Raw genomic sequence first — 16750 nt, forward strand, 5'->3', positions numbered from 1 at the left:
ATACAATGACGGTGCCCATTACGTTTTGCCTAGCGCCACTGGAACAAGATAAGGAGGAGAGTATACCGTATAGAAACAGTCAGAAAGAGAGAAAGTTACATATGGGGGATGGAGATGTAGAGAAACACAGAAAGAGAAGATAATATAATTCAGCAATCAGCCTACATAATTTAAACAAAACATACCTACTATCGTATTTAATATATATATATATATATATATATATAGGTACATAATATATGTAATATGATTTAGGTACCGTACGCGTCAGTTTATACACTCAAAATACAATATAACATTACTACTACAATTAAGTATAATTAATAATAAATAATAATACAAAGGTAACCCACACGCGTATACCTATATCGTCATCATCATCATCATATATTATTATTATTATAATCTCTTTCAAAAACTTTTCTCGTATCGTAATAATTATACTATCTTAAAATAACATATAATATATATATATATATATATATTTATATATACGAAGTTTATACAGACGTGGGGCAAATTTTCACGGACATTATATTATTATCCTAACATTATGTTAACATTATAGATACTTTTACATAGCTGGATTCAACGATTAATAACTCCCGAATCGTAAAGGAAAAACTCAAGTGTTACAAAATGAAACGTATTAGTAATACATAAAAAAAAAACAAGAAAAACTTTAAAAAAATATTCCTAATATAAGAATCTCCTCTGGTTCACATAATAATATAACAATTAACAATGCACAATTTACCTACAAAATGAATACGTACTAACTATATATAGTTACGGTAGCATTCACACACGCATGCGCGCGAGGGTGACAAAATCTAGTCGTTTCCATTTCTTCTTCGTTTTCACTTTCATATATTAGGTACATATATAGTTATTATTTTGGTAACTGGTTCTATTCTATTATAATAATGATGATCAGTAGCTATCCTCCGTGCATAATGTACGCACTAACTTCTGATCGTGGAGTTCAAGAGGAAAGGCACATAAAACATTTTTGACTCTAACAAGAGCGAAGCAGCTGACTGAATCTGTAAGGGGGAAAAAATTGTTAGGTAAATTAATTTAATAAAGCGATTAAATGTCAATCACACGCGTCGATATTTAAATTTTTTTATAGTGGTGGAGAGTAAAAAGTACACGCAAGCCTTGTTCTAAGGATTTTACACTACTGTTCAAAGAATGATGTTGATGACTGATACTCTGTAGATAGAATATGGTGAGAACTTAGTAAGTGATGTACATTTTAAAACCAATAATATGGTAAATATAATATAATTTTGATATTATTATTGTGGAATGGGTATTGGGTATACGAGAATGTATTGGAATTGAAATAAATATAAATGCAGTGTCGTTAAGTGTTTGAATAGTATTGAATATTTAGTTTTTATTTTCTGGTGGTTCAATTTTCAAATTTTAATTTAAGATAAAATTGTCATGGTAATGACGTGTTATTTATAGCTGTAGAAATTTTAACTTTGTAGTCATTAATTAAATTATAGGTAGGTGCGGATAACGGATGAACATTTCAAACAAATAATGTTAGCTACTAATGTGTAACACTAGCTTATTTAAAAATGTATATATATATTATATATTGTATTTTATTACCTACCTAGGTATAAATAAATACATTTTTTTGTATCATTTAATTATTTGAGTATTACTTAAATATATTGACCAAAAGAATATTCGATAAGCTTTTCATAATGTACATTTTCAAAATATTATTTATAACATTTAACGATTATTGTATTCTAATCACCCATAACCTAATGACCACTGAAATGTTGATATATTTCCTTAGAATAAGGCCAGAAAGTACGTATATTCAATTTAAGAACTCGGTCGTTATATTGCAAGAGTATCTATTATAGTATATACTTTACCTCTGGCAGTCGTTGAAGGAGATCTTGCAACCTGTTGGGTTGCATGGGAAAAGTGTGTTCGACATAAGTCTTCAGGCAAGACGTATATCTCTCTTGGATGGTTTCCAGCTCACTAGTGGTATTACCATTATCTGTAGAAGAAGAATAAATTAAAATAACAACGATTATTATAATATTCCATTCTGGATTGCCAATACTCGCGGTAATATTTAATGTACTTACTCTGTGTCAACATAATTATGACTTTCAGGCACACGTATTCTTCCATTCGTAGCTTTAACCTCCTAAACATGAGGGTGACGTGTGTGATCTTCTCCACCATTACCCCAACATCTTGCCGGAGCTGGTCCATAGTTATGGGTTTGCCCATCATCGATGACAGACAGTTTTGCAATATACACAGATTTTGAAACACCTGTAGACAACCTCGGTTTAGTATAAAATATGTAATAGTAAGTATACTCGTGAAAAGTATAGATTGTCGTTATATCGCATCGTCGAATGTCCGTACCTCTTGGTGGAATTCGGAATCCTCGTTCCGGTCACCGTTCATGTTGGTGGAGTTCCATATCTTCTGGGGGCCGTGTATCGCTTGATATGCCGAGGTGGTCAATACCAGCAGTTCATGCCACTTGTGTGTTAAAAGTCTCGTATGCACCTGTAAAATGTAATCTATATAAGTTATTGTAATCAAAATACGTTAAGGCGACATGCCTCAGGCCCTCATCGGTTCGCCATTTATGTATAATCATAGGTGAAAATAGTGAGGGGGTAGCCCTTCCCCTAGAATTTCTATAACCCCCCAAAAACTCACTACTATAATACTATAATTTAAAAGGATCATAAGAGTATCAAGTATAGACCTGAGCTACCGCCCCTCCCAAATTTCAAACACTATTTACTCCTATTTGTATTATAATTTATAGCAGGGTTTATCAGAATGATTTGACAGTTTTACATTGCGATTGAGAATAAAGTTAATTATTCCTACATGGCTATACATATACACGCACTCGATTTTTCTGTTCAATTAATCTGGCTGGATATAGTGTTCGGTGCAACTGCTTTTCAAGAATTTTAATATTATAACTTATAAGTTTAGGTAACAAATAGTAGTATATTTAATTTAACTCGTATCGATATTGAATGTTCCCTAAAAGTATATAGAATTAATAATCATATTATACCAAATGCCAAGAGAAGAAAATATGTACCTATTTAATTATTTTAATTGTATGTAATTGTAAATCACGCTATTCGTCGTTTCATGAAATAACTATATATTGCTAATATAATAATATTATAATTTTAATGTATGCTATTATGCTAAATAGGTAAAATCTGAATATTTTTACTTCGGGCAAAAACACTTGGACCTAGATATAATACGAAATGTCTGAATTGAACACTTTAACAGTAAAATATACCGTATAATAGAATAATAATTCATAAACGTACTATACGTTACACCATAAAATTGTATTAATTGTGTTCCTACTTGTATTAGTGTATTTAAAATTATTTTTATGATATTATTATAATAGGTATTAACGTATTGTCATATTGAGTATATTGACTATAGTTAAAATATGTATTGAATTATTTAATAAAAGTATATATTTTATTGACATTTATAAATTTATTTTTATATGTAATCCCTATAAACTTGAATCATAGAGTAGTTTTTTACACCTAAGTTCATGGTAGTTAACTGGACTTACTTCGACTGGCAATTCGAGGTAAAACGGAAGACGTTTGGTCCATTGCACCAGTTTGTACACGATCGAGTCGCCGATCTGCATCAGTTTGGCTGACAGATCAGAATTGTGTTCGAGTAAGTCCTCCATGTTCTATAAACAAAACACGATACAATAATATTATAATGTGTATAATACTGAACAACTAAATTACAATACCATATGATTTACTAATAACTACTATTAGAGACCGATTTCGTTTTCGATGTGTAGTGTGTACACATAAATACACAATATGGTATAAAGACATAAAGCATCTAATATAGGTATAGTAGTCTATAGCACAAGAATTGCAAATAACCTTTAAAGTTTTCACTTATATTATACATTTATACATTATCTTATTTGCTTAATAAGCTCAGATTGTAAAATGTAAAAATAAAATACGTTTTCAATGTAGAGTAGATAAGTTATTCAAATTTTAAGGTTGATTTTTTTTCTCGATATTTTGTACTTGGTAGCCATTTTGTAAAATATACAAATCAAATAGTATATAATAATTAAAATGTATATTATACAAAAACTATTCAAAAGAAATGTATATAAAACTTAAAGAATTTATTATGATTACTTATTTAAGTTTAAATTGTTCCAAATTAATGTAATGACATAATATTATTATTTACGTTATCGTAAAATAACTAAATGTTAAAATTACCTATCTATCTATATATTGTAAGTTTTACTTTTCTCGACAAAATTTTAATATATCGCGTATTTACCCGCAGAGTGGCAATATCTTGAAACTCGTCGCAGTCCATGAGGTTCTTGATCATATTCACCGTAGCTTCAATCGAAAACGTACGGTCCCTCGACGAACTGACAGCGTTGTCTAGTCGTTGTCTGAGATAAACGACCTGTGGAGGATAATGATAATGGACATAAATATTATTATTTATTATACAAACACATACATTTGACACTTTGGAGTAGTATTTAAAATGTAATAGTTACCTCGCTGGGGTTCGTTAGTGCAGTCTTTAATATGGTACCGTTGACCAGAGTCGACATAGACGAGGAATTGTTATCCTGGTTTTCTGTTTTAATCGTGGTCATGGTACTGGCCGTGGTGCATGTGACGGACTTCTCCATTTTTACTTGTCCGTTCTTCGGGGGCCTCTTCTTCTTATACTTTACCTATACCACACGTGGTTTAGTATAATGTTATTTAAGTAAGCGTATAATGATATATAAAATATAGTAATGTAAAATTTCTTAAATCTTCATATTTTTTTTAAGAGGTAATTAAATACTATAAATACATTTTGTGAAATACAAATTTTGTCTTTTTATATTTTTAATATTTTTGAAAACATAGAGTTTAAAAGTACAATATCATGGTACATTATTATTAATTATCATAAACGTGTATTACAAATACAACGACAACGAACAACAAACGTTTGAAAAATAACTAAACTGTATTAATTATTGTACCGTAGGTCACTAATCGCGTAAGCAGAAAATTAATATATGCCCCCCCCCTCCCACCATGACACTAAACCATACAGAAACAACTCAACACTAATAAGCTTATTACCTTGTACAAGTTGTATACAGCGCCAGAATTTCGTCCACCTGGCATTCTATCTTCTCGGACGGCTATATTATAGAAACACGACAAAATAAAATATTATTGTATTATTTTTGCGTCATTATTTCCTATAATAATGTCTTTATTTTTACGAATATAGTTAAATAGTGTTCTCGACACAATTCGCTTACCCTGCAACACCATTCCTTGACCGATGCATTTCTTAAACCGGCAGTATTGACACCTGTTTCTTTGAGCTTTTGTTATTTCACAAGTGCCTTCAGCTATACACGTGTATATCCTCCGGTTTTGGACGGTACGTTTGAAGAACCCCTTGCATCTATTTGGAAATAAGAAAAACGTTAAACATTTGTCAGATAAAAAAAACAATAATAAATACGATAAATGTTGTATTTTTTTATGTTAGTGTTAACGACTCATGTTTCGGATGAATGGAAACGTGCGCGTAATACCATTAATATACTATAACCTTGTAGTAAAAAAAAGTCGTCGTCCTTGAGGGAGACGAGGCGTACCGTTAAGAGTTATACAGTTACTACGACGACGATACGTACGTATAATGCGTATACATCGCACCGTGGCTACATTTGCGACATTGCGCTGTGCCGTGTGTTTTTCCCGCAGGCCAGAAAAAATACGCGCTTTAACCCAATTTTGAAGCGACGAAATTTGGACTTCAAAATCTCATAAATCAATATATGTGATAGTCGTATACGACTCTAAACCTCGGCAACGTGACGTCATTAAAAAGGGGTAGTGTATAATGATTAATGAATGACACGTGCAGAATGACTCCTCATATCCATTGTCGCAAAATGTGGTGGCATTTCAACCCTGTTTGATTCTACCTCAATCTCAAATGCACCTAAACCCTTATATTTTTGACATCTTATATTTTTTTTATATTAAAAATCCACACTACAGATAGACGTATATTACCGTTACAGCCTTTCTTATTTCGACTAACCCTTAATAGTTTGATAGCACGCAAAAACTCGTCAACAAACTATTTTTGTGGTTTTACTCCCACGTAGTATTTAACTCAAATTTTGCAAATACTATTACATGCTAGTAAACCGGAGAAACACAATACAGTTGTTGAGTTTAATGCTAAATACGTACCCTTCGCAAGTGATAATGCCGTAATGGAGACCCGTGGCTCGGTCGTCACAGATCATACACACCATGGGTTGTTCCTGTTCTTCGGCCTCCTCCATCTGGTGGTATGCGTTGACAGGCGCAGACTTGTTGTCGCCATTGGAACCAGCCATCGGCCATCCGGGTCCCGTGTTGGCCGTTAGGTTGAGCGCGTGCATCTGATGCGTGGCGGCCACCGGGAGTTGGGACAGGTCACCGGCCCACAGCCGTTCCATATTGAGCGGCACGTGAAAGCTCTGCTGCCCACCACTGGTGACGTTGCTGCCACCACCACCACCACCACCACTTCCACCACTGGCCACTGACGTCTGCTGCATCTGGCCACCAATGGGCCTGAGACCGGGCATGTGGCTGATGACAGACGCCACATCATGGCCAGCGGCCACGCCAAGGTTCAACAGTAGATGAGCGGCTGACTCTTCACTGACCGCTGCGGGTGACGGGGATGGGGACGATGTGGACGACGTGTTGGACGACCATGTGGCCGCGGACGACCAGTACGGCGTGCTGACCGTTGATGGTACGGAACCGCAGCCAGTGCTGGCGGGTGACGTAGACTGTTCCACGGTGCAGGGTGGACTGGACCAGATCATAGTCCGCACTCCACCTTTAAAACACAATTATCTTCGAATTACAACACTGTTATTCATAACTTTGGCTGTTTTAATATTATTAATGAGTATAAATGTATAATATATGCTTTTGTGCACTACATTTTTGTCCACCAAAAAATATTCTACTCCTCAAAATAATTATATAGGTACCTACGTTTAATACGATAATAATATGGATTTTAAATTTTAATGACTTACCCGCTTCGCCCATTATGACGGTGGGTGCAGACCGGGTGGTCCGTGGGGGTATGGCAGCGGGTGGTTTCATGTCAGTGTTGCTGGTGGCGACCGCAGCCGTGGTCGCGAATCCCGCACCGCCAATGAGCTCAGGCCGGACACCATTGATGCGACACACGGACAACACGGACGCTGCGGCGGCGGTGGCCACGGATGCGTTACCGGGCGCAGTAGACGCGGGCGACGTCTGCGTGCCCGCGTTCCAAAACGCCGATGACACGGAAGTGACGACAGATTGCCGGCGCTGCTGGTACTGCTGCGTCACCGACATGGAATTGGCAACGGAGGAGGGCGTGTAACACCGCAGCGGTGGTGGATTCGTTTGAGCAGTCACCGTCGTCCAAGTCAAGGGTGGCGACAACGACGACGACGATGGTGGCGGTGTTGTTGGTGACTTGACAACGCAACTCAACGGGCTTGTCATCACCACCGACTCGCGTCTCTGCTGCTGCTGCTCCTGTTGCGCTGCTGCCGTCGCCGCCGCCGCCAACGCTGCTGTAACCACCGCCGAAGGTGATGGCGACGGCGACGGTGGTTCCGCCTTGTTATCGGCCACCGTCCCGTTTTCGTATCCCGTCCCGATTGCATCTTTCGGTTGCAGTTCGTCCAACATCTCCTCTTTGACCTTGACGCCTTCTCCCACGTCATTCGGGTCTTGCCCGCTGTCCGTGGTCATGCTGCCGCATTCTGGAGACGACACCATTCTGTATAAACACACACGCAAGACAAATTAAAACAACTGCCAGTAAAACTGAAAGTACGTTCACGAATAATATTGAGCAGTAAAGTCGATCGGCGTTTAGACGAGATATTTTTATTTAATCGTTAATGGTTGATGTGATAGAGCACTACAAAGGCAAGTATATCACCTAAAAATGTACCCCTTACTGTATCGGGGTTGTATTTAAATATTTATTTGATAAACAAATCTAAAACAAATTTAATTAAATGTTTTATCAACATCACTTCAGATTGATCATCCCACTTTAAACAATTTAAATTTTTACCTTACACTTACATTTATTTAAAAAATTAAAAAATTGAAGAATGTTAGTTTCAACACTAAACAGAACAACGATTATACATAGGTAATAAAAAAATAAATAATTAAAAAAAAATTGGGTTGTCGATCTCAAGTAAACTTCTTAACAATTTTCAATATGTTTTCAACATTTAACTGAATACTTTGGTTTACGATGGGCAAAATGGACGTCATGATTTTTAGTAAAACATATTTTTCGACGGTTAGTGATTACATATTAGTTAAATGTGGGTGCGTGACGCGTGTGCAAAACGTTCCGATATCTCTTGGGCAGTATAGTCGCAGACACACATTCACATGCAAGCACTTAGAGAATTGCCTACATTGAACTCCTTAAAACGGTTGGAATCGAATCGCCTATTGCGTCTCATGCGACACTTAAGACATCGTCGATCATCCACGGTTACGAATACTCTTGAAAATATCATATATAAACAGAGAGATTTTGCAACTGTATTGTATAGTAATAAAAAATTATTTGGACGAATTTAGACGATAGGCTATCGCTGAAGTTGCAATCACGTGATTTTGTTTAAAAAACGAGATGTTTGTCGCTGGTTGCAAAAAATCTTATACATCACCATCTGATGCCTTAGTTCCTTAATACCCTCCTTGGTATATCACCATAAATCTTACCTATCCATCGATATGATAAGTCCAGGCGACGGTACTGATCTGTCCATTCGGTTAGATGGGGACGCCGGGCCAGCGACGTCTGGTGATGAAGTACTAGTGTCCGCTATGCTCTCACCTGTTCAAACATAAATACAAACAACGATTTTAAAACTAATGTAGGTAGTTAATAAGAAGTACCTATTTAAGGATGTTTATTTTCATGGATGTACGCGTTATGTCGATATTGTTGTACGTATAATTACGTGCATACATAATATAGGCCCTCAAAGAAATGTATAGGTAAGGTATCTACTGCACTAGTGCAGTTTAGGACAGATAAGATAAACGAAGTCGTTTCGACTATTCCTTATTAGGTCACGCACTTAGGGGGCCGTATACGCAGTGAATTACAATATAGTAATAATATAGTAATAGAAATGTTTTCACTGAACCGCCGAATGATGCGATTTTTAAACACCAGTATATAATAATATAATATAATAAGTACCTATATGATATATGTCCTATACTCGCTTAAGTCAGGAGAATGACAGGTATAATCGACCAAAGAGTGTGAAATTGTTGGAATAAAATCGAAAACATTTGGTTTTGGAAATAGGCGCGTATCTTTATATTTTATAATAATATTGTTATTATTGTCGTCGACGATTATTGGTCAATTATACGATAATATAGGTCTTCTGATTCTTGGGGGGAAAAGTCTTATGGAGTAACCGATATATATATATTATATTATATACAATAATACTGATATTATATGAAAAGAAATAAAAACGACAATACGGAATTGGGTCAGGTCAGTTCCCATGAGTCGTACCGGTGCGGCCACGTGGGCGAAAACCCCGCGTGCCGCACAAAAAACCACCGTGACAAACCCATGATTTGGGGTTGTGTTGCAGATAGGTTCCCATGACCTTAGGCACAATGAAAACCAGCCGGTGTCCAGCTATTCTGGACGGTTTAGACGTATTTATTGCCATGTATTGTAATAGTTTATAGTAGGTACCTAATGCGCGTTATTTCGGCTACTATTTACTACACAAGTTTTCTTCCCCGATAATAAATATACGGCGACTCATAAAGAATCGTCATATTACGGACGGGTTCAGTGTCACAACAACAAAAATGTCGTGTCTGGGATGTCGATTTGTTTCGGTCACTGGGTTAAGTATTTCGTTCCAACGGGTTGTAGCTAGGGTCAATTTCGATTAATAAGTATATAATATATAGACGTCATGTCGTCACGGTTTGACGATGAAGGAATTACCAAAACTAGTAGGTTACTCGTTGAGACGCTTTTATACATAAATATTATAATATAATATACGGTACATAGACAAGATTAAGGATACAATGGTAAATATTAAGTTTTGAATAAATATTTCTGTTTTTATTAAAAATGTATTTTCTAAATGCGTATGTGTGTAATACACTGTGTATGTCCATACAGCAATATTATAACTACTAATTAATATTATTTAACGTGAATTAATGGAATTAGTTTTTATAAAAACAATTAGTTAGGTTCATAATTTATTATTATTTTATCCATAGACTACTGTGCATATAGTAGTGTATATGTAACATATATTTAAAAAACGTCTAAGTATATAGTTTATGTTCAATGATTGAAAATGTATAAAAAAAATCGTAGGGTACGTATTTACAGGAGTTATCATTATAACTATGATATAGTGAATAAAATATAAATAAATAAATAATAAATCATGTGAATCATACTCTAAAATCAGCTGAATTTAACATTAAATATAATTTTTTATATGAAAACAATAGGTAAATAGGCTATTTATCCACCTTAAATCATGAATTGAAATTAATGTAAGTATTTCAACAAAACGGGTAAAATAGGAAGTTATAATTAAAAAAAAATATATATATATCGTTAAGTGCAAAAGCTTACAATTTATGTCTAAGAAGTAAAGGGTGGGGACGTGGGGAAATATTACACTCTTTTTAAGGGTTGTGTATGCAAATACACAATAATAATAATCTTTTTTTAAATAAACAAACTAATAAATAGTACCTGATACCAAATGCGTACAGAAATATTATATAAGCTAGGAAATGTCATAAAATAGGTACATATTTATATTTTTACTATCTAATAAGTAATTACCTATATTAGTGACTAAGTAGTATATGGTACATATTCCTAAGTTCAAAGTATTAGTTAATATGTATTAATCACTATTCCTTTCATTAGTATACGAGTTGGACACATTTATTTTATATAAGAAGTAAGAACTGCAGGATATTAATTTCAATCAGGTTAAATCGCTATATATTATCACTTATCAGTTATTACGATAGAGCCAAATCAAAACAAAAATCAATTTTATCTGATCTGTACGAGATTTTTTTGCCGAAATGAAATAGTTAGATTTTTAATTTAAACTGATTATAAAACAAACCTAACAAACTATTATACTAATACTTATTCAAAATTACCAAAGTAAAAGTTAAAAGATCGTTAACCAAAAAATAGTGCATAATACTATTATTATAGGTATCTACAAAATCTTACCGTCACTGCTGCACCTTGAATCTATTTTGCGCCTCTTCAGTTTCAGGTCTTGAAACAGACTCATGGTACTCAGGTCACACGGGGTACTTGTTAGGGTCATAATTCCTGTTCAACAAACAATATATCGTTGCAATTAAAATTTGGCGAAGACAAAACTGTTAATTTGTTGTATAGTTATAATATCGTGTTGGAAACATTTTTACGAACTATGCGATGTTTTTTTGTACACACAAGCACGTGAAAAAAAACTGTTCACTAAATAGTAAATATATATACCTATGTGATATATATATCAGTATATTACATAAACGATAAACAATTACCTCGCTTAATGTAAAAAATATTATTCGTCGATATGTGCGCGTGAAGTCCAATCATTTAAAACGTGACACGGCGCTGTGTAAAAAAATCTGCCCCATAACACATGATAATAATTGCTACTGTAGTCGCATCGTCGCAGAAAGTAAAAAAAAAAATTCAATCATAATATCTCGTAGACGAGAGTGCGGCGGCGTCGTACATGGGAGAAAATCCTATCTAACGTTTATATAGAATATAAACGACACCGTGCGGCGCGTTCGGTCATCGAGCGAATACTGTCACTTTCTCTTCAATCTTTTGTCGCACACGAGCCACACGAGCACGCCCCGTAGCGCACAACACCCGCGTCACGCGGCATCTATCTCTCAGCGACCGCGAACACGGGGTAACGCCCAGCCACCGCGACTGTTTAACACTGAGAATGGTTTAAAAATATATTTTCGGCCAAAACCGAAAACATTTCTTGAGCGTCGCGAAACGAATACGATCGAGGGAATTTTTTTCGCCCAAAGTTTTCAGACTTTTGCGTCACGGCGGCGGCTGCAACGATAGCGGGACCGGCGTACAATCGATGACGATTGGTTCGGGAATGATCGAGCCGCTGTTGGCGGCGGTGGCGGCGGCGGCGGAGAAAAGCGAGAAAGACAAAATAGAAAAAAAATATTTGTACCTATGTATTAAACGAGTGTACACACGCGACGGAGGCTTGTGCAATCTCTGTCTGTTTAATGCAAAACGAACGGTTTTTTTTCTGGTGGGATTTTCGGCCGCCAATGGTAGATGAGGCCACTGTCGGCGAACGACGACGGTCTGAGAGCGTGTGTGTGTGTATGTGCGTGTGAGCGCTTGTTTGTGTATCGCGTGAAGGTTATAAGTGGGGCCTCCGCTGCCGCCGGTGTAAACGAAGAGGGAAGAGGTCGGTAACCTGCGCCTGCGGTAAGTAGGTCAGCGCCGTGCGAGTTCGCCCACCCGTTCGGCGGCGGCAACGCTACCGACACCACCGTCGCCGTATATTTAAACATCGTCAAAACACACGCACAGTGTTATACTCACTTATACGCCTTGTATACTCCACCTCATCTTCCCCCGGGAAAACAAACATCATCATCCCCCGCGCGAGTACTAGATTTTCCTCCCCACCAGCCATCAACGGCGCGAAAGTGTGCACAACGTGAGCGCACGCGCAGACCCGGACACTGGTGTCGGTCGTCTGTCCCAAAGTCACCCCAAATTACAGTGGGTAAGGGAATTAGCGATATTTTGTAAACGGTCGCGTTCCAAGAGCTTGGGAGTTTTCATTTCGATTTTCGACTGCTCTCATGCACTTCTCGCGATGCAATAATATTTTATTTTATTTTATTTATCTTATACAAATATTTGACGCGATAGTCAAATCATTGTTCTTAATTATTATTATTTAATATTTAGTATTACCGAAACATTTCTTCGATTGCATATAATATTATTCGTAACAATAAATATGATGGTTAAATAATCGTGAGAACGATTTTTGGTTGTCGTGTTTTTATCTCTTCGATTATTTGTTTCTTTGCGTAACGATTTTACTGCAGAGGAAGAACAGATGGACTGTTGGGATTATTATTATTGTTGTCTTTTGCCAAACCGGATTGCCAGACCGAGCGAATTTCGTTCGGTTTTTTTTGTTTATGTAACACTCATCTTACACGTTGCAGGTTACATATCTTTCACAGGTATACGTGTAAGAGTGTAAAAACCGTGTAAGAACCTAACCCATTTATAGGAATAACAAAATATTCACTGTCGACGTAACGATAACATAATATCACACATTTATACAATTTACATGCTGTACCTATACGAATAAGTTGATCCCTAAATGTCTCGATTAAATATATAATTAAATAATTAAATAATTAAATAGCCTATCTATTTATACACGCATTAATTTTTTCCAAAATATATGCTTTGTACTAAAACACACTAAAAAAAAGAATTCTTTATAACATTCATAATATAATTTATACTTAAATGTTGGGTCTGTCGAGTAAATAAATATAATAATATAGTATGCAAAATTCACACACAATTTGAGATCTACGTTCTACAAATAATAATAATAATAATAAATAACTCTATGCCCTATAAGAACTGATGGACTGCGGAGGCAAGAATAAAATAGAAAAAATATAATACCTACGTTTGAATGTCGTTATGAACGATGCGTGATAGATATTTCGGCTTTTGTCTATATTCACATACGTGTGTGTGTGTGTAAATATGAATACGTATGGTGCCGTATACAACAAAGGGGCTGTTAGTTTTGGCTGCAGAATAATTTCTGTATTGTTGCCTGTTGGCGTTCGGAAATTTCTTTTCGTGACAGCCGACGCAAAAAAGGAAAGGGTTTTAAAAATACGATCGTATATTATATAGGTTCGCGCCGTGATACATTCGATCTTAATAATGATTGTACACGACACAGCCAACGTTTTATTTCTAGGCATTCTTTACGCGCCGGACCGTATCGAGTCTTGGAGGTTTTGTTTTGTCCGAACGTCCTTCTATCGAATTATGTCCTCTACGTACAGTTAGGTACGGCGTATATCGCGATATACACGCAAATTATATAGATTATTGTATGGAGCTACTAACTTCAGTTATCATCGTCGTTTTCGTTTCCCTTGTCTTAAGACTTAGGGAAATACACAAAAAGGAAAAATAACGATAAAGCCACGCAGTCCAGTGCAATGCTGATAAATGATTATCTATGTATATTTGAATCGTGTACATCGTAATATCGTACCTATTATAATCATGTTGTTATACAAGTGTTGTCGGATCATTAGCCGCGACGCAACGCATAAAACACAATAACCGATATATTATTATAATATGTAGGTCGAATTTGTTTTTCAAACGTTATATCTAACATATGACGTCATTTCGAATCCCGGATTCGTTTATATACGATTATTATTATTATCATCGTTGAATAAAGCCTTACCAAACCCCATTACTGGTGTGTGCCGACTGCCGGGTACCTATATATATATATATTATGTTTTTTATGTATAGATGCAACTCGGATTAGAAATTAAAATCTTAAAGGAGGGGGAAACCAGAGAGTGCTAATGTTAATTTTTAACATTTTTTTTAATTAAGAGGTATTGATTAAACTTCTTTCAATTTAAAAATAAAAACTTGATACAATATTATTCGACTTTTTACAAGCCCTACTTATCAATTGTTTGCCTAATTTAGGTATAGGTGCATCATATTATTAAAATACTGATTACTACAGGGTGATTCATTTAACAGTAAATAGTAAATACTCACCATCTCAAAGAGTACTAATGTTCTTAAAAATAATTTTTTTCCCATAAATAAACCTTTTTCGTAGGTGTACCTATTTTTTGAGATACTGGGTACAAAAAATGTTAAAAAATGTAATCATCCTGTATATTGTTTGAGTTACCAAATTGGTATCTATAAAGATGATCGAACAGCGGTGGTGGTGTAGTGAATATACCCACTCCCCCCACCCACCCATAACTTTTATTTTCAATATTATATTAATAATATTATTATAATTAAAAAATAAAGTACCTGAATAATAATTTTTTTCTGTAATCATTAATCTGATAAAACTATTCATGATATTTGATAGCAAAATTATTTTTATTCTGATAAGTTATAAAAAAAACAACAGGCTAAGATCTTAAATTATTTTTTTTTATGTTCGAAGTGGAAGAAAATCAGAATAATTCCCAATAGGTGAAAATAATACAAAATCATTTGACCACCACAGTCCCTTATTATATATTAAAATATCATACGAGAAAAGACAATAAAATGCAATATAATAATAATAATAATAATAATATTGTAATATAGGTAGGTAGTCCAATATAATCGTTTGGTCGGTGAGTAACTATAAAACGCGACGGTAATATTTGTCGTTCTTTCGCAACTTGAATTGAGTGGTTTTTTTTTTCAATTATTTGTTCGGCGTTTGTTTTTAATTCTCTCTCTACACCAATCAAGTTCACGTCCACGAATATAGTTACTGATATTATTATTATTTTATTCCGTGCCTATTACAAGTAATGTCAGCGGCGGTATCAAATGTGAAAATGCGACACAAGCCAAAAGCCGATCGTACGAAAATAGAATGGTTCTTGGAAGATAATTCTACTGTGCACGGCGGCAGACATGGGACTTTTTTCGGCCAACAACTGTGACATACATTCGCCGCGGTTTTAACACAATATATTCCCCGACAAAAATTGACATAATAATACACTCCATTACGATATATTATAATATACTCATGTAGTCATGCAATATATACATGTACAATAACTATATGCATTATACATATAACATATATGTTTCCGATGACTGTTTTACCGCGGCCCGGATGTAATTCCGGCATCCGGCTTACGCATCTATCATGCTATTCTATCTATCCAACAAGATGGTTTAAAAAAAAATTGTAGGTAGGTACGTCAAATTCGAGTCATGGGTTATCGTTTGAAAACGTTTGACAATCACGACACTCGATTTGAAAATCAACAATATTGTTGCAACCATCAAGGTCTACTAAAACGGAATAACAAAAAAAAACATTTTTTTAACCGCTTTTCTGGCACATTTGTAGAACATCAACAATACTCGATATCGATTGTTATAATTATGTTTAGCAAAAAAATAATCATCAAATCGTCATCATTGTTGTCACAAAAGATGACCCAAGTTTAGAGTTGAAATTCGCACACGTAGCATTACCCAATATATATTATTATTATAAGCCATTTTATATTTTTGGCACTGCGAATATCCCATATGAAATCGTATGATATACGACACACCGCACTACCGCAGTCGTCATACACTCGTACCTAACTATATACCAGCTTATTACCTATACCTAGGTTACGGAAAATACGTGTCACAGTCACGTATTAATGTATTATATGAAACGGAATACGAATTC

At 35.3% G+C, this 16750-nt stretch overlaps 1 protein-coding gene across 7 annotated transcripts in view; it reads right to left on the reverse strand.

Moving 5' to 3' along the window:
* Positions 1–293: 293 nt before the first annotated feature.
* The window catches only part of LOC100167283 (hormone receptor 4), a 79138-nt gene continuing 62681 nt past the window's right edge, over positions 294–16750 (reverse strand). For 6 of the 7 annotated variants that reach the window (XM_029491524.1, XM_008184594.3, XM_029491522.1 and 3 more), the window contains 13 exons: positions 11452–11556; positions 8907–9021; positions 7190–7932; positions 6342–6984; positions 5390–5538; positions 5205–5266; positions 4619–4801; positions 4387–4521; positions 3629–3757; positions 2419–2565; positions 2130–2322; positions 1908–2038; positions 294–1046 (listed from right to left, as the gene is read on the reverse strand). In XM_029491524.1, the coding sequence (XP_029347384.1) occupies positions 966–1046; positions 1908–2038; positions 2130–2322; positions 2419–2565; positions 3629–3757; positions 4387–4521; positions 4619–4801; positions 5205–5266; positions 5390–5538; positions 6342–6984; positions 7190–7932; positions 8907–9021; positions 11452–11556 (2816 nt within the window). In that variant the 3' untranslated portion in view covers positions 294–965. Of the gene's footprint in view, positions 1047–1907; positions 2039–2129; positions 2323–2418; positions 2566–3628; positions 3758–4386; positions 4522–4618; positions 4802–5204; positions 5267–5389; positions 5539–6341; positions 6985–7189; positions 7933–8906; positions 9022–11451; positions 11557–11774; positions 12479–16750 lie in introns of those variants that run through there. The other variant, XM_001945691.5, reaches the window with a different exon arrangement.

The sequence above is a fragment of the Acyrthosiphon pisum genome, chromosome A3 (assembly GCF_005508785.2).
Source record: "Acyrthosiphon pisum isolate AL4f chromosome A3, pea_aphid_22Mar2018_4r6ur, whole genome shotgun sequence".
NCBI classification, from domain to species: domain Eukaryota; kingdom Metazoa; phylum Arthropoda; class Insecta; order Hemiptera; family Aphididae; genus Acyrthosiphon; species Acyrthosiphon pisum.